The 24,036-nt window shown below is 41.2% G+C and overlaps 1 protein-coding gene across 3 annotated transcripts in view; it reads left to right on the forward strand.

The window, feature by feature from the left end:
* The window catches only part of LOC103463997 (pre-B-cell leukemia transcription factor 1), a 76,487-nt gene that overhangs the window by 39,250 nt on the left and 13,201 nt on the right, over positions 1-24,036 (forward strand). For all 3 annotated transcript variants that reach the window (XM_008407791.3, XM_008407790.3, XM_008407789.3), the window contains exons 3-5: positions 16,077-16,321; positions 18,387-18,577; positions 21,602-21,737. In XM_008407791.3, the coding sequence (XP_008406013.1) occupies positions 16,077-16,321; positions 18,387-18,577; positions 21,602-21,737 (572 nt within the window). The remainder of the gene's footprint in view (positions 1-16,076; positions 16,322-18,386; positions 18,578-21,601; positions 21,738-24,036) is intronic.

The raw sequence follows: 24,036 nt of genomic DNA on the forward strand, positions 1-24,036 counted from the left end.
CCTGGTTCTCTCCGTGTCTACAGAGATTCTGTCCTCCTCCATTACTCCACTTGATTGGCAGGACGGGTTCCCTCTTAACCTACATTTGCATCTGCTCCCTGACCCGAACAGAACCCACGTAATCAGCGGCTCCCTCATCAGTGCTGAACTTGTGTGGTGTTTATCTTGGCTGGGGGGGTGGAGGTGGTGGTGGTGGTGGTGGTGGTGTTGAGCTGCGCTGCACTCTGGTAGTAGAATCCCTTGGGCTTTGTGTCTGGAGCTGTGGGGAAGCACAAAGTCTCTGCCTGCAGTGCCACCCAGGCCATTCTAGGTCATCTGATTACTCTCCACAGTAATTACTAATCTTGTGCTAATGTGCAGCATCACTGAGGCGGAGTGGGGAATGCAGCTTATTCGTCATGGCCTTGTCATCAGTTTTCCTGAAATGTCTTCTTAAATACGGAGATAAAGCCAGATCCCTCTTTTGATATTGAACCACAGTGTTTAGTTGTAATGCCACCAGGAGCAGTCAACTCTGTTCTCAAACACAGAGAGATCCCCAGGGATCCCACTGTAGATCCACGGGTTTGTTCTTAGTGAAGTGTCTGAAAGTGTAGGTGCTCATGTAGGTGCAGAATCTATCAAAGCAACAGCATTATCCATTACACACCTAACATTTGATGATACATGAACATACTGCTAGTAAGAGAACAAATCCCCTGCATCTCATCATCCATTTGAGTTTTAACCAGTGTCATCTTATCTAGAGCTGCAATGATCTGATATTAATATCTATATCGGTCCAGTATTGAAAAAAAAATTGGGATCGGGTATCTGTGACAATGCACCTGATCCATAAGGGCAGATCTTTTCAGTTTAATTCTCTGCTTTGTGCTCAGACATGCTTTATTATTTAAATTCCTAGTTGCACTTTCTGAATCATTTGAAAGAAGGTTTGTTGCAGTTTATCGTTTACATGTTTGACCATGGTAGTATACTTATAGTTTTTACCAGTTTCAGTTTCTTTATTGTTGTTTTTACATTGGCTGTTCTACTCCTAATAGCACTGACTGAAGAGATTAAAGATTGGTTGTTTTTCCATGTTTGACCAAGATTCTGAAGCCATTTTTTATTTATTTATTTATTTATTTATTTATAGCCAAGTATTTGAGTGTACTGTACTGGAGCATAATTATCAAATAAATTTGTAATTCAGTACATTTATGTCTGTGTTTTAGGTTTTTGTTTAAAAAAAGAAACGTTTGAAGTCAATTCAGTTGTTTTTCTGTACTGATATTGATATCAATATCTGAAGTGAGAAAACTGGATCGGTGCATCCCTAATCTTATTGAACATACAAACATCCCAGATACACAGAAACAAAGAGGAGATTGAATTTCACTTCACAGAAACCCAAACCTGCAGGAACAACTCTAAAACTTGTTTCCTGGTTTCATTTCCTGTCTCTTCGCTGCGGGATTTCTTTTATCAGCAGGTGTGATATTATATAAATAATCTCATTTTCCCACAGCTTTTTTTTTTATTTATTTTTTTACTTTTTTTCCCCTGCTTTCATAATGACAATTCTGCCACATTTCTGAGGTTGATGAACACCCTCACTCCCTTAAACATCACAGATAGAAAAAAAACCCATCCGTTTCGGAGCGGAGGGAAATGAGACATTCACCTGGAAATTGCCCTGGAATTTTGTTCATTTCGCTTACGCTTTAGTCCGTCTCATTTCGGGTATTATTGCTCCCATCTGTGCTGAACAATCAGAAAGGGAACCCTTTTGAGTGGCTGCATTAGATGGCCTTTCATTTTCCCGGGGCCTGCGGTCGTAATGACATAATGTCGAGCACAAGCCTCTGCAGGCTCCCAGCTTTATCGCTGAAGGATTCATGCTCAAGCGGGTTCCGCTGCTCCCGATGTGTAAAATACCAAATCCTATTATTTCTGCGGCTAAATAACGCCAGTCCCAAAGGCGTCTGGGATGTGAAGGGGGTGAGGGGGTATGGGGTGATGTTTTAATGAGAGCGCCGATTCCCGACACTCGGCTGCATCTTCTCCTGTGCATTTCCTTAAACTGCCAAGTGAGAGCCCCATTAATAATTCAGCTCATTAAAGTGTGTAATTAATCTAGAGCTGTGTAACAGGAAGAGACTGGGGCACTTGGTGAAGGAGGGAGGTGGGGGGGTAAAAAAGAAACATTGGGCTAAGAGACAGCACACCCGCTGTGATGGAAGCAGTTTCACAGCACACTACCAGCCTTCTTGCATCATTTATCTGCAGTGAAAAAGCCACATATAGACCCCACCAATGCTGCTCCATCATAACCTCCAACCCCCGAGAGATCTTCTGCCAATTCAGCGGGGTTGCAACACAGGGTCTCACTACATCCAGGGAAGTAGTGGAGAGATGCGATCCTGAGAAGAGTAGTGTTAGTTAGTGATGAAATCTGAAAGTTTGTCTCCATAAAAGAAGAATCACGGAGGGCAGGCAGACATTCATTCATGTTTCATTTCTCATTTTGGGAGTTTAGCATATTTTTTTCATATCTTCACAATCATTGGCAACTTCTAAACTTGGGAGTGTGAAGTAGGCAGTTAGTACCAGATTAAGGGACGATTCATATCCACTAACGTTGAGAGAGAGAATAGTTCAGTTCAAGTCAGTTCAGCTCATTTTGGCTACGTTCACATAGCAGGTCTTGATGCTTAATTCCCATTTTTTTCCAAAGCAATGGCTTTTTATAGAGCATCAACAGCAACTTCTGTAGAGAAGTCTGTTTGGATGTGTATTCAGAAGCGGGAGTGGTGGGATTCTGATGTGATGCGCTTTACTGACACAGACTTCTTTTATAATTTTCGTACTTACAAATTTCAGCCATTGTTCACATCAGGTTGAAAAGACCATTCAGATTGCTGTGAAAGAGTCAGATATTGGTCATGTTTGGTAAAAACAAAGAGGATTTTGGTTGCATTTTCCTGCTGTGTGAATGTATCTGTATTCAGCTCAGGTCTTGCAGCGCTCTAAAAATAAATAGCTACATACAGAAAAATGTTGTCAATTCAATTATGTTGGAAGATTTAAAAGTCAGTTACATGCAGAGCTGGGTAGTAACTAATTAGTTTTACTCAGTTATATTTACTTGAGTAACTTTTTGGGGAAAAATTGATTCTAGGAGTAACTTTACTACACTGTAATTTTTACTTTTACATGAGTACTATTACTGTAAATCATCACTACTCTTACTTGAGTAAGATTTATGGATATTCTAGCCACTGGGAGTAACTTTAGTAAATGAAGAACAAACATATTGAAACCAAGAATGCATCTGAGACAGACACACACAGCTTCAGTTTATGTTGAAGTGAGACCTCTTGTTGAACACCAGCTTTGTTGATCTGATCATTTATATCTGCTGAGATGTGAAAGTAAAAAACATACAGAGAGTACTATACATTGTCACAGGAAGCGCTTTACCCTGATCTAACATTCATATAAATTACCTGCAGTGTATGTTTATTCAGCTTTATATTAAAGAGAATGTATTTGGAAAAGTGTTTCTTCTGCCTTAATTTGCATTCTATTTATACAAAATGAAAATGAAAATGTGTAGTTTGATTTTTAAAATTATTTGGTGCACTTTAAGTGTATTGATTTATTTATTTGGGGAATCTGTATGTTTCTGTCAGTTTTTGGTCCTCCATCGCTTCCACCTTTCAGTGGCTGAGCTAATCACAGTTAGCAGGTCTCCTGCTGCTGTGGTGTGGTATGAAGCTACAGCTTCCTGGTTGGCTCGTGTCGGAGGTGAAACCCTGACCAGGCAGCCGAGGCGCTGCCAGTGCTTTTGCTCTCAGGTGTTCCAGGTAGTCTCCATAAGCAGCTCCACTCACCGTGAGCCCGCCTGCTGCTACTCAGGAGCCCTCAGCTGCTCCAGATGTGGCTTAATTTACTGCGACTTGGCTAATCATGGTGATTAAGGATTAATTACTGCTAATCACTTTTACATAAACTGGTTGGCAGCAGCAGAGCGGTGCTCAGAGGAAAAAAAAATGCCACACACACCAGTCATTCAGTCAGTTAGTCGCAATAGGACGAAGCTAAAAGCTGTCAGGCTTTCCAGTTTCTCGGGGCCCGTTCCCCAGCAGTTTCTCTCCCTGGAGCTCACCAGTCAGAGCCGTTTAACCTCTAATAGCTGCCCACTACCAGGCTGAATGCTGAGTGGATGGTGTGGAGCTCAGTCCAGACTCTCCAGTTCTAGATCCAGTCGTGTTCGGCGGTTTTCCTCGCTAACCCAAGAGACGTCAACAACATTCAGCGCAGCGGTGGCGGCTGGTTAGGCTGATCAGATACTGCTGGGTTGCTCGACTCCGCTGCTACACAAGATAAGAATACGAAGGCGCACAACCACCGTGACTTCCATTAACACAGACTGACAAGGGAATCACAGGGACCATCAGGGGGTCCGGGAGGAGGCTGACAACACAGCCCCCTGCCCCTCCCGCTAGAACCCAGGGTGGCAGCATGGTCACCTTCCCTCCTTGGCCTGGTTTCACACTGTGACATGCTCGTCTGCCCTCCTGAAGGAATGGCTTTAATAAGGTAGAGCAGAACAAGGCGACTGTTAATGACATGGCAGGCCCAGTCAACACAGCGCCTGAGGCAGTGGACGGCCTCAGTCTGGTGCACGCTGCTGGACGCTCATGTGGGACACACAGGACACTTGCTTGGATGCTCTTCAACTGATACCCATCCCTAATGTGTGCCCAAACGGCGAACGCTGGATTGACCCAAACGGAAATAATGCTGTTTTATGATTTTTCAAAGTCTTAATGATGACATGAGTCTGGTACTTGGAATAAAAAGATATGAAAGTTTTCCGGGAGCACCACTGACCCCAAAACCTGCGAGGGAAAAGTCAGGGAAAAGCCTGCTTTTCCCTGACTAATATGCATAGTATTTTAAAGGGCCCAGTTCTGATGACATCCATTGGTGGTATCAGGGAATTAGGTACGTGTGTGAGATGAGACGGTCCCCTCTTCCTCTGATGAAGTGCTGGTGACAAAGCAGAGTGGTCACACACAGGATGAGGGAGTAACAGAGCACCTTAATGTGAAGGCTGTCAGCCTGCCTCTCCTTGGTTTTCACCTTCTGAAGAGCACAAAGCCTTATCGCTTTAATTGACTCCTTATCTTTTTGCTAATTTCCCCTTTAGTGCAGTAGCTGCCATCTACCATTTGATATGTCATTTTCCATTAGCTTTTGGATGACTGACAGTAAGTGGCTGTATAGATCAAGATGTTACATAAAAAAGCTGATTTCTTTTTAACAATGTTGAAGAAGCTCAGTTTGCACCTAAAATCCCTTCTATTGACCTCTGCTATTTTTCATTAGCATTAGAACACAGCACATGGCTACCTTTGTTTTAGAAGTTGTGCATATCTAATTATAAAGAAGTGAATTTATGATATAATGTTCCGGCTGCTGACAGGAGCTGAAAGAGTTGAATCTCTACAAAGATAAACAGAGGGGACTTAAGGAAAGCAGGATTTAATAGTTTGATGCCTGTCATCTTCCTCCTGGTGTATGTTGGTTCTCTTTCCATCCCGCTACACTTGCGACTGTATAATGAATTATGCCGATGTTGAATTAGCATGTAGCTGTCGCTTCAGCTCGGGTGCTCGCCTCCTGACAGGACCACCGTAGCACAGGCCCGCGCGGAGAGAGAGGGCTTCCTCTGTGATTTATTAACCGCTGAAGCCACAATGAAGTGTGCCCACTAAAGCACCGGTGCAAACAAATAGGGCCGCGGCTGTCACCGCGCTGTCACTGTAAATTCAAGCCGACAGGCCAACCACTGCCCGACCAGAAAGGGTTAATTATGCAAAAGCACTTGGCTCTCGCCAAACAAGCGTGTGGTTTTAATGATGAACCACTTAAGGCAAAGACTACTCCCATTTTGATTCTGAAATATGATGGACCATACTTTGATTTTTATTATTAATAAGTTGAATTTAAGGACTTATTTGTGGTCAGTTTCTGAGCTATGACCTGCCAATACCCCTTTTAGCCAATTCCAGTTTCTCTTTAAGAACTACACACACCAACATTGAAATATTAACTGTTTTTACATTAAAATTTGTTGCAACATAAAACAAAACAAAATATATATATATATATATATATATATATATATATATATATCTGAGAAAGCTCAATCACTGGAATTCAGATAATTCAGATAAATACAAATATAATTAAATACTTCAGTTTCACAGTATCAGTTAATTATTTTTTTCAAGATAACTGTGTCCACATTAATATTGTACAGAAAGAAATCCAATTTCTGTTGAGTTGTTCAATCAGTCATTTAGTGATGCTAGCAAAGGTGATGTCACACTGTGTACGTGAGAGAGAACAGCTGTTGTTGCACAGTTTTGCAGTTAAATGGAGATATGTAAAATTGCCTTTTTGAGTTTTACATTATGTATTCCCTCATCAAAAACGTATCTGCTGTGTTGCTTTGATTTTTTTCATTCAAGGATTCAAAGAGTCCTTGAATCTCCTGCAGCCAGTCTCAAAGAGACAAACGCCAATTTTAAGGTGTGAAAATATGAAGTCAAATTTCTTCAGTTATTTTTGATATGTAAATATTTTTACAACTAAAGGTAACATACCAAGTTGCTTGATTATGCTATAAAATGGCACTGTATGCTTGATAAATACAAAATACTGTCTCTTTAAATGGGATTTCTCTTTAATTATATAGCAAAGACAATATTACAGTTTACATTTTAACTCTGAAGCTTCTTATATCTCCTTGTGGAAGAGGCAATAGATCCTTAGGTTTATGAGGTTTAAAACAAGACTTTCAACATTTCCCAATATTTTATGTTCAAAAGGACAAAGCAGAGTGACTCTGTTGTAATATCTTAAGCTTCCTCTTATCTGCTGACATCTAACAAGCTGCAGCCTGAATGAAGGTCAACATGCCTCTGTGGAAAATGTATTCTTATAACTTCCTTCATTTCCAAACTCCTCACTGAAGTCATGCTTCATTTTCTTTAGGAATGCACAACATTTTGGCATTAACATCGGGATCGGCCGATGTTATTCAACACATTGGATGGATTTAGTGTTTATTTCCGTCTTGTTGCTGTTGGTGTTTCAGGAGGGGAGGGGTCGGCCATGCGGTATTTGTTTGGTCATGTGACGGTGATAGTGATGCAGTTCAGAACTGTTGGGTGTTTAACAGAGAGCAGAGAAGCAATGTCAGCAGTGAGGTTGTTTTCTTTATGTTGTCAAAAGTTTAGAATATCAGAAAATATTGGTAATATTGGTGGATTCCTAATTTTATAGTTCTGAATTTCACTGATACAAAAGGTAACATAAAGGCTGCTATTAAAGGTAGAAGCCTAAAATATTCCACTATTGACAACACATCACAGGCTCAGTTATCCTGCATGAGACTAAGATGAAAGCCATGCTGCTGAAATATTTTTTCCCATATAAAAGGCCGACTGCAGAAAACCTACACTAATGCTATTAGAAGCTAATGGTGTTTAATCAGGTTTAAAAATGGTAACGTGCCAGATGCTATTTCAATTTTTTTTAAATGTTGATTTGATGGAAATAAACAACTTTTGGCAAGCATTTTATTGCCAAATAATGTTAATGCCTTTTTGACGATGGTGTTAATGTCATGATTAGGCACCTTTAATCTGTAGCGTGCCTGAGCAGAAGCCCACACACACACACACACACACACACACACACACACACACACACACGAACATGCTGTCTTTGGGGAGTGGAGGTGGTGTAATCTATGAGTTCTAGAAATGTCCAGTCAAGCACTTGCTGATCAGACTAAATATGATGTCTCCTAACTGTCTTCAAGTATCCGACTGTCCGATTGTCCCTGTCCTGCTACTCATAAAGTAACCCTACGTATTACATTCCAGTATGCAGGTGCAGAACTGATGGGTCTGCTCCTTTCTGAGTCCGAGGTCTTTATGTATTATAGTCCATCGCTCACACTGTGACAGAGTAGCCCTAACGTCATTAATTAAACATCAGGTTTTCCCCCAATCAGCCCATCGTGACAGGCTTCCATGCCAACGCTCCCTGTCAACATGCCTTGGAAATCTAGAAGGGGATTACATATGGTAATGGTTTTTGACAAGCTGCCATTTGCCTCTGTTAATCTGATAGGAGAAGCTATCTGGACTGTGGAGCATGGTGGGCCGTAACTGTGCCAGTCTGATATTGTTATGCCATAAAAAAAAAAAATAAAAAAAAACATTTTTGAAGATGTGAGCGATGTCCTGGAAGAAATCTTAATCCTCCTGTCAAGCTTTTGATACAAACCCCAAATACTGTCACTGACTAAGAAGTGTATTTTTAGACCTGGATCTTGGTTCCATTTGCTGTCAATTTGAATGTTTTTTCATATTTATCAACTGCTGATGTGTATGGCGGCATGATGTGACAATCTGTAATGGATCTGTGTCCTTCCGAAAGAACACCCAATTCACTAACCCCTCTTTTCTTTTGCCATCGAATTTTCTCCAATAGTTGATTTTTTTTATTTATTTTTTTTGTCAAAAAAAGAAATCAAGGGGCCCTCATTCCTGCTTAGTAAAGGAGCTTTGGATCAGGGCCGTTTCTAGCTTTTTGGGGGCCCCAACAACAATGGTCCACAGAAATGCTACAATCTATTACATTTAACAGGCAAAAAGAGCTACAGCTAAAATTACACTTTAAGGTGAATTAAACTGATAACAAAATCTATCATACAAAGAACAGCAAATCAGCACGTCAAACAAAATTACAGATTTTAAGTTGCTATAAAAACTCTGTGCTATAATCTGAGTAAACTGATCTGGAGTCAGTCATTCCTTTATATCGCAGCACAATATTGATTCAGTACTAAAACTGAGTTGATGATGAACAGATTCTAGGTTGTCTCTAAATAACCAAGTTATCCTAGCTAGCAGGAGAAAATAAACCTGCTAACACCAGAAAAGTTGCTCCATCTTCTCTTATCAAGTCCACTTCACCAACAAATGCATCAGCTTGATCATTTGATTGTTTTTACCCTCTGTTTTCTTTTTCTCACATTTTAACTGGACCACTAAACCTGTTTTGGATGCCATCTGTCTGCTGTATTTTTCTCTCTAATGCAGTGGTTCTTAACCTTTTTTGAGGTACAGAACCCCCCAGTTTCATATGCGCGTTCAACGAACCCTTCTTATTCCTCCTCCTCCACTCCAACCCCTGCCCTCCCCCCACCGACACACAACATACTTTGCGGTATTCTGATTTAGTAATGTAATTATATTAGCTGTGTTACCACCCCCACGCCACTAGAGGCAGTAGCAACCCCGAAAAAATGCAACTAAGGAGCAGATTTAGGCTATAGAATTTGGTAAAAAGAGTGGAGCTCCTTCAATCAGTGCTCCTCCGCAGCTCTGATTGGCTAAGCAATGTAACGTGATCCTCTGCAGCAAGTGATGGCAAAGCAGGGCGCGTCATCACGACTTTACACAACTGTGTCTTTACCTCCGCGGCAGAGGCTCCATCGAACCCCTGAGATCGACTCATCGAACCCCTGGGGTTCGATCGAACCCAGGTTAAGAACCACTGGTCTAATGGGAATGATTGGAGTCAATTATTCACATCATACTGTTGGAACATTTATGTACCTAAAATTAAGGGCTAAAAATGTCTTAAATTCCTAAACGTAAGTTGACCGTTAACATGTTAGTCGCAGATCCTAAATTTTGTCTTGACATTACAAAATTTTGACATGACAAAAACTTTTCTGTCAGGCAGAAGTTTGAGTCGCACACAAACATCTTTGTCGCATTCTGTAACTCGAGATGATAACTCAATTCTAACATACCCTTGTTAGCTAGCTATCTAGCTAGAGTTTCTCATGCAAATTTACCAGTTGGCTGGACGAAGTTTGTACATTTCTTTGAGAGATAGATTCTATTCATGATCTTAAAAATATCTAAAATTTGAGTTGGTAAACCTGCAAAAACGGTCTTGCTTCAACTGATGTATATTTGCTCTGATTAATATTTTAATACCCACACCCATCTTCATATGAAGCCACAAGCCAATCTTCTGGAATGACTAATATATAGGGAGCAAAGAATCCTACATGTGTGCTCACTGAAAACAAGCAATGAAGGTGGTGGGTGGGGGGATTTAAGCAGCCTTCTCTTCACCCAAATAGGGATGTAAATCATCCCCAAGCGTGATATTCCAAGCTTACCCTAGCAGAGCAAAAGCCCCCCTCTCACACCCTTACCCACCCATACCTCAGCTGTGTGGAAATGAAATAAATATTCCCAGATAAACGATGGCGGTAGAGATGGTTAAACATCCACCTCTCCAAAAGCCAATTGCCCCGAGCATTTATTAAAGATCGATTTGATTTGGGGAAAAGGCCAGATGTTGTGAGGTTAAGCAAATGTCACGTTCTCCCATTCCGGTTTACATTTTCCTGCCTTCTCCGTCGCTGACATTTTATCTGTACCCGGAGCACTGAAAGCACCCGGCCTCCTCCTGTGCCGCATCCCACCACAATTGTGCATTTTGGCCACATTATTGGTCAAGTCAATGATCACAACCGCCGCTGAACTCCTGCGGTTTGCATTTTGTATAAACGTTTGAAATAAAGCAAAGCAGTGCGCCCCTGTGAGGATTACCTGTCAACAGCAGGAGGATGGAGTAGATCGGCTGACTACAAGCCATTCAGGAAGTGGCAGCGTTTGACCGAGGAGGAGGAGGTGGAGGGTTCAGGCTCAAACCACCACACTGAGATAATTGTTTATCCCTTGGAGAAGCTTTGCTGTTTTGTCTGCGGGTGGCTAAGTAAGTTGAGCAGCAGTCTTTGCCGGCCCAGACCCAAGGCTCGGAAACATTAGGATGAATCAATTAGGCCGCCATTAGCCAATAAAGTGGCCCTCACTGAGTCGTGTAATTACGACCCACAGCAAAGCCAAGTTTATGGAGGCACATTATCCCCTTTTTTCTCCTTCTATTCATTTGTTCGACGCAATCTTTGCATTGTTGTAATTACGTGCTTTGGTTTCCACACAGAATAAATAAATCATGTGCTCCCATCAGTTCTGAGCACTGTTCAGCCTGTGGTTTGTAAGAAATAAAAAACAAAACCACTATTTTTCTCTGTTCAATTAGAAATGAACTCAGAAATCTAAAGTCAGCCCTCTCTGAGAGAGAGATGGTGGGAAGAGCTGATGTTCTAGGCAGGCAGCTACTTAGCTTGTTCCCAGCTCCGAGGACGCTGTGTTAGTGTGACAATGTGCTGTCAATGAGGGATGACAGTACACAGCCAACATGGCGTAATGCATTGTTCCTTCCTGGGTCCCTCCTGACAGATGCTCTCCAAGACAGCTGGATCAGCAGCGAGAGCGGCGCCGGGATCTGGGCCTGCCTGCGTCTGATGTGAGGCTGATTAGCAAAGCTAAGATACACGTGTCAACAAGCCAAGTCTAGGGATGGCATCAGAGTTTACGCTCATTGTCAATTTAAGAGCTCTTCGTGTGCTTAATTCGAGCATAATGCACCAGATGGAGTAAGTGGCGCTGCTGGATCCAGTCGTTTGTTTCCCGTTTTTTCCATGACCTTTTCTTATTTAGCCAGGGAGGAGGAAAAAAACAGTACCGGATAGTTTCTCTCTGTCTCCCTTCCAAGACGTCTCCTAAGAAATGACCTTCTTTGCAACAGGCGCTCCTAGAAGACTGATGCTGGAGGTGCTTCAAGCCAAGTCAAATAAACACTCAGCGAATGTTAAGCAGGAAACTTGGCAGGCATGAAGAGAATTGCTTTTGTGGACACTGAGGATTTTTGCATTCACTTTTCATTCCACAGCCTAAACAGTTTGTGAGTGTGTTGGAAAAAAAAGTCAAGTCTTGAATTTTTAACTATATTAGTCTTTAAAATGTTCTTCCTGCGTTTCATACCCTGAGGTTAGTCTTTATTTAAAGATAATCTTTGTATTAGCCAACCTACTGCCTTTATAATACCAGGGCAAGTATTTTACATGAATTTCTAAGTAAAGATTCACCCACTAGTTGTCCACAGACAGAAACAGGTTAATTTTCCATTGATCAGCTCTAATATTAACAACAACAAAAAAAGATTGTTTTGTTTTTTTAAATGAGATTAAACGGTTAGGTAGCTATGCTTTGATCAGGGTTCCTACACTTATTTTATTATAACATTCCATACTTTTCTAGATGAATATATTTTTACACTTTTTTTAAAGAATTCTAGGCATCTGATTACAAAGCCTGAAACTGCTTGAAGAGAAGTTCTGTCTTATGATCTGTGGATTCCACAAACAACAAGGCCACATAATGCTGAAACTTTTTTGACTGCTTCAATAAATAATGGAGTTTCGTTGACTGAATGCAGATTTTCCAAAGTACAGTTTGGGAACTTTGAACTGTTAAAAAACTTGAATGTTGTCATTTTTATATCCCTGTGGTCTTAATGCGACAACACTCAGGAGGAGTGCGGCAAATGATGCTCACACAGTGCCTGGGTGAAGGATGTCCTGTCAGACCGTCAGTTCACAAAACCACACACAAAAACATTTTTCTAAATGTTGCACCATGCAAAGAGTTAAAAGCTCATGGGCTCCAAATGACCCGTCTCTTAAGACTGTGGGAGGATTAAATAGGGGTGGCCCGATTTACCTGCCCTGATTTTCTTGATTTTGGATAATTGGCAATTGACTGATTCTTACATGAGAACCTGATCTTATGAACCTCTGAAATGTCTAAAAATCAGCTATTTTCCCATGTTGCTATGGCATTAGAGAGAACTGACAGATCACGAACCAGGTCACGTCTGCACAGGTTAACCAGTCAACCCGCTGTTGACTGGTTAACCTGCGCTGAAAAGCGACTTTTCAGGCAAAACAATTGGTATTGACTAAACTCATCAGTCTTTTTAAAAATCAGTAATGGGCCAGAAAACTCAAATTTTTTCACCGCTGGTTTGGTTCAACCTAGTGTAAATTTAAGGCGGTTGTGTAGTGGTCCATTCAGTCAGTTAGTAATTCAAAACTAAAAATACTAAAAGTGAATGTGTTAAAAGGAAGAAACAATTGATCTAATGAAAACACATCAAACAAATAGAAATCCATGTGCTCTGTTTTTCTCCAGACATTTCCAGAAAGCGTAGGAAGGAACCCTGTTGAAGACAAAAATGGAAATAATCTTGGAGTTCCTTTAGTTTCTGTTGGATTCAAAATGACTACCTTTGTTGAAAAACCTGTTTGCATTGTAATGTTTCAACAAGTATATGAATATACCAGCATTGGGGATTACTAAACTGGATCTGGTGTCCAGTGTAGAAAAGCTGTTGGTCGTCACATTCACGCTGTTGTTTTCCTGCTGGACGGATTGCCTGACAGCGGCTTGTTTTCCTTCATTCCCTGGTTTTAACAGCCACTTCACGCGGGTGTTTATGAGGCAGCAACTTTAGGAGACAGTGGCCCCTGTGCTTGTGAGTAGTCAGGAGCAGAAGGAGCGGAGGGGGCCGGCCCTGACGGATGTTAACCGAAGCAGACAGGCGGGTTTAGAGTTTCTGACGGAGCAGGTCTGATCGGGTCACAATGGGGCTGAGAAGGTGCCTGAGTTTTCCCCCCTCTGAGCCTGGATAGATTACTGGTGAGGTGACGGAGTCTGGATAATGAGACAGTATGTTTTTACACTCTGATATCCCAACAGACCCCCGGCTCCCCACCTCTGTCCTTCATCTTCCTCCTCCTCCAGCTCTCCTCCTTCTCTCAATCTACCCCCTGCTGAGCCCACTGCCTGAACCGCTGACCTCTTCTGCTCGCCCTGGCAGACAGAGGGAGTGGGGGGGTGGCGGGGTCCTTGTACAGTAGGCCTTGTCCTCATCCTGAAAACACCCCCCAAACCCTCTCAGGTAACCAACCCGGTAATCACACCAAACGCTCCCATTTTCTCTGAATTAATGAAGTGTTCCCCACGAAAAAGTCAGACTCTGGGTTGATGTTGGGATCCGTTAGGAACCTGCAGCCGTGTTGCCGAGCAGAACACTTTAGAGGAGCCTCTTATTGAAACGGACGGCTTCAGGATGGAGGAGGACGAGTCTGAGCCAGGCATCAATTTCACCCCAGAAAATGGAAGGTGGGATTTAAACGTCCTACATGGCAAGAGAGACCTCTAGTGGATGGCCATTTTTTTACTCATCTGACTTGCCAAACTGAACACACATGCACGCACGCACACACACACACACACCTTGCTTCACTACATCACATCAGATCATGCTGGTTAATATGAAATGTGCTAGCAATCCTCTGTCATGTCGTGTTTTACTCTAAACGGGCCGGCTCATGTGCAGGAATCGTTCCAGTCCCTTTAGACAAACAGCTTCTACCAGAGCGGCTGACATGATGACACAGAAGAAAATTAAAAGGGAACATTGATGGAGAATGGATCCCAAAATACTAAATCATCCTGGATTATGTTGTTATTGTCCCATTTATCTGCTGCTCATCTTTCTAATTCATTACTTGGTAAAGAAAAACAACTTTTTCTAAAGCCTAATTCTCAGTATCTTTGTAGCCGAAAGTGTTGTTTACACAAACTGAAATGATTGTTTTTATTTTGTCTTTATGTAGTTTAAGACATTTATAGACTACAGAAGTTTAATTCAGGATTCCAAAAAAATCCCGATATAAACATTGAACACTGCCTAATTACAATAAATTTTCACATTTCATGTTATGTATGTGTTTGTAAAGTAATTTATGCATTTATATTGAAAATACTGACCCAGAGTCCTAACAAACTCGAAAGAAGTTGTCTTTATTTGATGTTTGAAGCAGCCAATCAGATGTTATTTCATGAACATAAATTTTTATGTTCATTAAAATTTATGTTTTAAAAAACATAAATTTTATGTTCATTAGAATTTAAAGTTTATTGTTCTTTGAGAGACCTGTCCAGGGTGACCCCACCTCTCGCCCGGAATGTTAGCTGGAGATAGGCACCAGCAACCCTCCCGACCCCACTGAGGGACAAGGATGTACAGAAAATGGATGGATGGATGGATGGATGGATGGATGGATGGATGGATGGATGGATGGATGGATGGATGGATGGATGGATGGATGGATGGATGGATGGATGGATGGATGGATGGATGGATGGATGGATGGTCTTTGAGAATGTGTTCTAGCATTCTTATGCTATTTCCTTCATATTATTCAAAAATGGTCTCAAAACAACAATAACATAGTTGATTGCGATAACACAGTGGTTCTTAACCTTTTTTGAGGTACCGAACCCCCCAGTTTCATATGCGCATTCACCGGACCCTTCTTATTCCCCCCCCCCGGCAAACACACAAAATACTTTGCGGTATTCTGATGTGGTAATGTAATTATATTAGCTGTGTTACCACCCCCACGCCACTAGAGGCAGTAGCAACCCCGAAAAGATGCGACTAAGGAGCAGATTTAGACTATAGAATTTGGTAAAAACGGTGAGTTTTGCTGAAGTAATTAAAGACACAAGCTCAAATCCATGCTGAGAGTGGAGCTCCTTCAATCAGTGCTCCTCCGCAGCACTGATTAGCTAAGCAATGTAACGTGATCCTCTGCAGCAAGTGATGGCAAAGCGGGGCGTCATCACGACTTTACACAAGTGTTTTGTTACCTCTGCGGCAGAGGCTCCGCTGAACTCCTGAGACCAACTCACCGAACCCCTGGGGTTCGATCGAACCCAGGTTAAGAACCACTGCGATAACTTCTGTGACAGTTTATCATCCAGCAAAATTTGTTATCATGTCAGGCCTTTTACTTACCTGGTGATGAAGGATTCAGTTTATACTGAAGCTACTTATTTCTCCCTCTGCTTGAGATTACCTTTCCCTCCCTCTGCTTGCTAAACCCATGCTTGTGTGTCAGGTGTGCAACAGTTCTAAGACGCTGACAGCTTGTAACTGTGCATCACCCCAGCTGCAGGTGTGACCTTTTAAAACTGACCTCTGACCTCCCCTTGTCACCACAGTGCTCAGCATCCGCGGCGCCCAGGAGGAGGAGCCTCCGGACCCCCAGCTCATGCGCCTGGACAACATGCTGCTGGCGGAGGGCGTGTCGGGGCCAGAGAAAGGCGGGGGCTCGGCAGCGGCGGCGGCGGCGGCAGCCGCCTCGGGAGGGGTGGGGGCCGACAACTCAGCCGAGCACTCGGACTACAGGGCCAAGCTGTCCCAGATCAGACAGATCTACCACACAGAGCTGGAGAAGTATGAACAGGTGAGGACAGCAGAACCAGCTGCACGTCTAGTTATAGATGTTAAAGGGGGCAGTATTGTTTAAAAGCAACTTTTTTGAGCTTTATATCATGTTGTAATGTTACTCCCTCATCAAAAACAATAACAACAAAAATTAATTCTAATTCTAATTCATGCATGTTTGAGAAATCCTTTAATCTCCCATGATAACCACTCAGCTGTGCAAAACATATGGTTGGACCTAGAGCCGAAGTTTCCGAGCTTCACAGATCACTGCTTCCCCAGAACTCCCCTGCTCAACCCCTTCAGACTAGCCATCAGCAATTAGCAAACACCTGGTGGAACGGACACCTGGTTCAACGGCCCGTCAGCTGAGCTCAGTATATAACCTACTTATCAGTGCAATGTACGTAAAAACGTTGTTAAAGGGTTAATAGAGGAGCAATGTGGTGCTGACTTTCTGAAAGAAAGTTGAGAAGGAATGGCCTAAACTGACAGTGTTATTGATAAAAACAACATAGAGGATTTGGTAAAATGTCAGGAAGTAAGTTATTATTGAAGAACAAAATATAAAAGTTTGTCAAAATGCCATGTGGAGGATTCAGTAAACAGGTGAAGGAAGGTTCTATAGGAAGATGGGACCTAAGTCCAATTTTTGGGGCCAAATGCAAAAAGCTCTGCTTGGTGAAGAACTAAAAATGCACATCATCCTGAAGACATGATCTCTGCTGAAATGTGGTTGTGCTCCTCACACCATCCACATCATGCTTTGGGGATGCTTTTCCGCAACATAGATGAGTAAATTTGATATGGTAGGATGAATCATACTGAGGCTACCTTCACACAGCATTAAAATGCCACCCACATTAGATTTTTAAAATGTTTTTAATCTTTTTTTAGCCAAAAAAAACCCTCTGGTCTGTGCCACTTCCTCAAGTGGAAAAAATTGAATACGATTGTTTTTCAGAGTGTCTGCAGTCAGAACGGTCATGTCACATTTAATCAGAGTGAAGCTGAATGAAACAGCATGCCACACTTTTCAGATTTTGTTTTTAAAACACATTTTTAAAATTCTCTTTCAGTTCAAACTTCTGAAAATAATCAGATTCTCTTAATTGTGTGACTGTAAAAGGGACGTTACAACAGATGCACGCTGCACTTTTCAGCTTCATATTTCTAAAACATTTTGAAAGCGGTCTATCATTTTCTACTAACTTTATAAATCTACAATAATTTTACATCTCGATAAAACCCATCTGCATCTGTACATGTGAAAATATGAAAGAAGGTCAAACTGTTCATGGCTCTTTCAGGCCATTTTCTAATCTATCTTGTCGGTTCCAAACCATCATGAAGCCAGCTGGATATTTTTGGGTTCTAAGCCTGAAACATCAGAAAGAATCTATATCAGTTCAGCGCTGATATGAATTGAATCGCTCTTTTCTATTTGTTTATTCTTTGTGGAATAAAGTGACAAGCCTCACACACTCACTGTGTTTTCTTTAATGTACAGTACATCAGCTGTCAGGGAGGAATTCACTTCTGATGCCACCCATCCCAGATTAGTCCATCATATGCAGCGCATCGTGTCGCTGTGTGCATTCCTCTTGTCGCCTTTACAGCCGCCGCATCCGCGACAACAGCGTCGCTTTTGGCCCAGATAGACAGACACAGACAGAGCCTGACACAGCTAAATCCAGGGAGGGATGGGGATGAGAAGCAGGAGAAGGAAGAGGAGACACTGAGAGCGGAATATTGCAGCACATTCACGCCCGGCGACACACCAGAGACCCAACCAAACGCCAACTCCCAGAGTTAGCCGCGCCGTTAGTGTGTGTTGTCTGAGAGTGAGCAGCTGTCACCAGTTTCTCTCACTCACAATTTCTGTTAAATATGAAACATATAAGTGCTTATCTTCCATCCGGGGGTTTTGAGAACTCTCCACCTCACAGATACAGGCGACTCTTCTCTGCACAACAGATGTGGCACAGCCTTGTTGATAAATGGAGGTTCTCTCCATCTGCAGCTGTGTGTGAGCGGGCGGAAGCTGGCTGCTCTCTGACTGACCGCTGCTGCCTTCTCCACAGGCCTGTAACGAGTTCACCACCCACGTCATGAACCTGCTGCGGGAGCAGTCGCGCACACGGCCCATTTCACCCAAAGAGATCGAGCGCATGGTGAGCATCATCCACCGCAAGTTCAGCTCCATCCAGATGCAGCTCAAGCAGAGCACGTGCGAAGCCGTCATGATCCTGCGCTCCCGCTTCCTCGATGCCAGGTGTGTGTGTGTGTGGGTGTGTGTGCGTGTGTGTGTGTATTTTCTATCTGTGTGCACATTTGTGTTGCTCTGTGCTCTACACGGGCCTTAAATTCACGTATCTTAAATTAAGACCTTAAAATGTCTTAAACTTAGTAGAAATTCAGGTCATGTGTTTCAGGCAGTTCAAGCAATTCAGGCAGTTCAAGCAACATCTTGAATATTGAACATCTTTCTGCTACAAAATAAGGTTTTTGTAAGGTTTTTCTTTGTGTTTTAGTATCTCGTTTGTGAGTTGTCTGAAGTTTTATATCTTTCTTTTGAATAAAGCAAACACAAACTTGTGTGTAAGAAGCCTGAGCAAAACAGTTCAAACATTTCTACTTTCCATTTCTACTCTAAAACATAAACATGACAGAATTTTTTATGTAAAAAAAGATAAGAAAGTAAAGGAGGAAAGAAGTAAAGAAGAAAACATTCAAACTATTTGGACTATTTAAACTATTTCTTTTTCTCAGGGTAATATTCCCATCTTACAGTTAGTCTGTTAGTCTGAATGGTCGTTTATTTCATGAACGACCAATAAAGGGTCATTTTCATGAACAGTCCCATCTCCATCTAAAGATATCACATAACAAACACAATTGATTTTTAACCAGTTTTCTGTGATTACATATATAGTCTCAAGTGTATTTGCAAATTCGTTGTGAGGGAATGCAATATGTTTGCGAGGTAACGCAATAGAAAAAATTCCCCCCATGTCCACTAGGGGGCTCTGTATAATCTAATATTCAATGTAGTTTAGACTTTTCTGTTGGGTAGCAGATTGAGTCTCACACAAACATCTTCATTGCGTTCTGTGGCTCGAGGCTGTCGAAGCTACCGCTAACTAGCTGCTAACTGTTCTAGCCTACTAGCTTTTTGCGTTTGTCATGGATAAGTGTAAATTTATCACCGCTGGACGATATTCATCTTTGCCACTCAATCACTTCTGTTGCTAACCCGTACAACGTTACATTAATTCTGTGCAATAAAGCGTGGCACCACAACGATATACGATATGGAACTTTTCTTTATACATTTCTGTTGTGAAACAGGCCTTACATTTTATTACATCTGTCTTAAAGACTCTTAAATTTGAGTTGGTGAAACCTGCAGAAACCCTGTCGGCATAACGACAGCACAAATATGCATATAAAGAACTGACATTCGGAGCTTGGTTCTGTAGTTTTTCTTTGCTGCGTACCACACAAGGCGGGCTGGTTTGCATGTTTGGATGCCGTTTGGAGTAGAACACCCAGCAAAGTCGGCCAATAAGTGCTCCCCGTGTACTCGGCAACACTAACAGTTTCCCTGTTTTAATGTAATCGCTTGTTCTCTTTGATGCGTGTTTTGGATTTGCATAAATTTCTCCAAGGATAAATCCCACTCAAAGCCTGGGTTGGAGGCATAACATTTAAATGAGGCGTGTGCGCCCGTATAAAGCTTCCCTATCTATTCTCTTGCAAATTAACGTGACGGTGCCGCCGCCACAGCAGCAGCAGCAGCAGCAAAGAGGGGAATAGGATGGGAAAAGAGCAAAAGCTTTTACTGGTTGAGAGGCACTAGCATGCTCTGCACCTCTGATTAATCTACTGGCTGCTGGAGCCCATGCTGTGCACATTTACATATTTTTCTTGCGAGCTGTTGGAGCGGGGGACACAGGTTTTAGCACAAATCTCCTCAGCCAGCCGGCACATGCAAAGAGGTTTTGAAGAGTTCCCTTTCAGCTTATGTAAAGCCCTGGTGGGATGTGGCGCCGCCAGACGTGACCTGATAGGTGCAGAAGATGGAGGGGTCAGCCAGCTCTAAAGCTCCGCTCTGCTCCGTCTGCTTAAAGGTGTGCTGGCAGATAAATATGTTGGTGTTCATGTCGGATCAGTCCAGCCTGCGTCTCTGCTGTCAAACACCGTGGCTTCCTAGAGTCCTGCTTCCAATACGCTTCCAACAAAGCTCATGTAGGGTTTCATTTACTGAGGTATTATTATCAATTACATCCAGCATTCCATAAAACAAAATCTTATTTAAAGAAGAGTCTATAAAATGTAGCAGCAAAATCCTGAAATCTGATCTGACGACCTAATTCTGAAAGAGTTTTGACTTTAACCTGAAAACAGTAGCAGTTAAAACAGACAAGTTGCAATTTGAATGTTATGCTTAAATATACATTATTGAATCAAATTATTGTGTCTTATTTATAGGTATAGGTATATTATTTAATAAGTCTGGGGTCGAGAGTCATGTGCTTTATTTTTATTCAGTTTGATATGCTTTTACTAAACAGACTGTAGTGAATATTAAGATTTATTTTACTGATACTTTTTTGCTAACACGATAAATCATAAAAATAAACCACAAAAAGTCTTGATAAAATTTTAAGTCCATATCAACTTAGTAATTTAATTTCTGTATTTGGTGACTTTTAAGACAAAAAAATGGAACTGGCAGGACAGATTTTTTTAACCTGCGATCACTTCACCGCTAAAGTATGACGAGGCTCTTTTTGAAAATAACAACCTTTAAACATGTAGACACATTTCTGTATTAAAATGTTTATTATTGGCCTGGTGTAGTATTGTAATTTTAAATATCATATTTTCATTAGCTGGAAGCAGAAAATCAACATACTTACCAAAAATGAAGTCTTGAAAGCATCATTTTGAGTGGAATTAATTTATGTAATCTGTTTCACTTATTGAATTAAGTTCCTGATGTGAAGCCATCAGAATGGCAACAGAATCAAGGTGCCACAGGTCAAAGTGTCAAACAGATTGAAATGGTTTGGTGGGACATCAAGATAGTTGTGCAGAAATGAGTGTTTCCAAACAACGCGACTAACAGTCAGATATGTTAAAGGAGAGTTTTTCCTCTCCACTGTCACTACGTGCATGCTCAGTGTGAGGGAATGCTGCAGAGCCAATGACTGGATGCAACCTGGTGGGTCAGATCATATTTGATACTGATGCTGTCCAACACGCTAAAACCGACCTGTTGCTCTCCTTGCAGGCGGAAAAGACGAAACTTCAACAAGCAGGCAACAGAGATCCTGAACGAGTATTTCTACTCACACCTCAGCAACCCCTACCCCAGCGAGGAGGCCAAAGAGGAGCTGGCTAAGAAGTGTGCCATCACAGTGGCCCAGGTACGAGCAGATCAGTGGCACCCCTCACCCCTCTGTGGGACAAGGATCGTTTTAACTGAAGATGCTGTCAGCGTCCGGACCACTTACCTAATACAAGGTTCACAGGCTGTTATGGATACAGACGGCTCTTCTGTTCTTGTAGCTGTTCTATTCATTAAAACAGATATGGTGTAAATATGCCTTATCATCATTTTTACAGTTTAAAAAAAAACTGTAAAAGCTCATTCTGAGGTATGACAAGCTTCCTGTAGTAGAAACGCAAACTGCACATCTAAATGCCCATGTGAGTTTTAGATTGAAGTTGTATCCTTAGTCAGTCCCTGCAGGAAGTTGAGATGGTAAATATTAATACAAATTCGTTGATCATTCATAAATTTTGTGCAAACTTGCAATTTTGCTGGTCATCGCTACTTTCCTGTATCCTGACCAATCATCTTAATATTTTCTGAAATTCATTCTTTTCTGACCAATCACTGCAACTCACGTGAATTTTGACCAATCCCCTTCTAATTTAGCTTCCTGTGACACGTCATCTTTTGAAAGCAGAACCTACGAGATGAAAGCATGTGTGATACTAACATTAAGGAAACATTTGAATTTTTTTAATTAAAACCATTTCAATATAATCTGTAGGATTTGCTGTTTACTGTGTAAAGAGTTCATGTTAACTTGAATGATCAATTCTTCTTTTGCACTTTGACAACTGAAACTCAAATGTCCAGAAGGTACGTGAAAATGTTGCTTCCACTTTAAATAGTAAATATTATTTAACTATTACTAAGTTGAAATTCTGTGTTTGTGTTTTGGGAAGGCAATGTGCAGCAATTTCAACATTTTGTAAATGTAAATTGTAAAAATTTGCAGCTTTGACTGCAGCTTTTTGAAAAAGATGCTGGAAAATTAGTCATTTTAAACCACAACAATCACAAAAACACACCACAACATTCTGGAGGAATTGCTCAGTGCAGTATAATTCAGATATGGGGAATCTGAACCCCTGTCATCTACAGAGATTTACTAACAATGGAGTTACAGCTCAAATCACACCTTGCTAAAGTATCACATCTTTACACTTTATTATGTTTTGTCTCACCCAACTGTGATGTACAATTAAAGAAAAAAATATTTTCAAACTTAAATCAATTAACTTTATTTACCAAGTCAACTTTCTTGCCAAACAGGACATTTTACACAAACACACAATAGATATAAATATTACATGTTTAAAAGTCACTCATTGTGCAATACTTTAAAATAATAAAAAACACAAGAGCAACAAAATAAAAGCACATTGTAGCCTCATGAAGACAAGGTAAAAAAAATTACAGGGATAAGAAAAGCAAGGTTAGACTATGCTAAATTTAATTTTGGAAACTTATGACCACAGGAACCAAACTTGTTTTATAGAACTTAGTTTTACTGTGTGTTTGTATAAAAAGTTGCTCTTATCCAGGTGTTTATATCAATATCCATTGATGTTATGACCAAGAAACAGTATTTACTGATATTGTATATTCATTTTATTTTATATATATATATAAAATATATATCATTACCCATTCAACACCTTGAAAAAGATGTTGAATGTAGACACATTTCTACATTCATTGTCTCTACAGTGCTGACTTCACCACTGCTTCTCTGTTTCAGTTAAACTCCCACAATCATTTGCTTCATTACCATCCTTGTCACATGACCAGACTTCTTCCATCCCCCTTCTGAAACAAACGGCAACAAGATGGAAACAAATATTGGTTGCTAATATTGCTCCAGTTTGATTATGTTTTAAAAATGACTATCATCTAATATTTATTTGTGTTGATATATTATGCATCCCTAAATAATGCACAATATTATTGTTAACATGAATTAACATGAATTAACATGAAAACGTTGAAGGGATATGAATACCTTCACAAGACATTGTAACTGGACTTCTTCTTGAACGAAGCAATAACGATAGTAGCTACAAAATCACCAGCATCCTGGAAACGGCACAGGTCCACTCTCCAACATGTGGTTGAGAGAATCACATGGGATTTAGGATGAGTCTTTTAATTAGGAGCTAAAGTAGCTGCTCCATTCTTCAGATCCAGTCATCACTGCACAATTCCAACTAAAACTTGACAGAAATGGCCACTAGCTATGCAAGGCAGCATGTGCTTTTCTAAAGCTGATGAGTGTAAGATAGAAACCTGAGCTTAAATAGTGAATATTTAATACTTGTATGAATCCAGTCCCATGTTGACCTACTGTAACTGTTATAGGAACTCATCACACGACTAAAGACATCTGAATT

The sequence above is a fragment of the Poecilia reticulata genome, chromosome 4 (assembly GCF_904066995.2).
Source record: "Poecilia reticulata chromosome 4, P_reticulata-male-v2, whole genome shotgun sequence".
Lineage (NCBI taxonomy): Eukaryota > Metazoa > Chordata > Actinopteri > Cyprinodontiformes > Poeciliidae > Poecilia > Poecilia reticulata.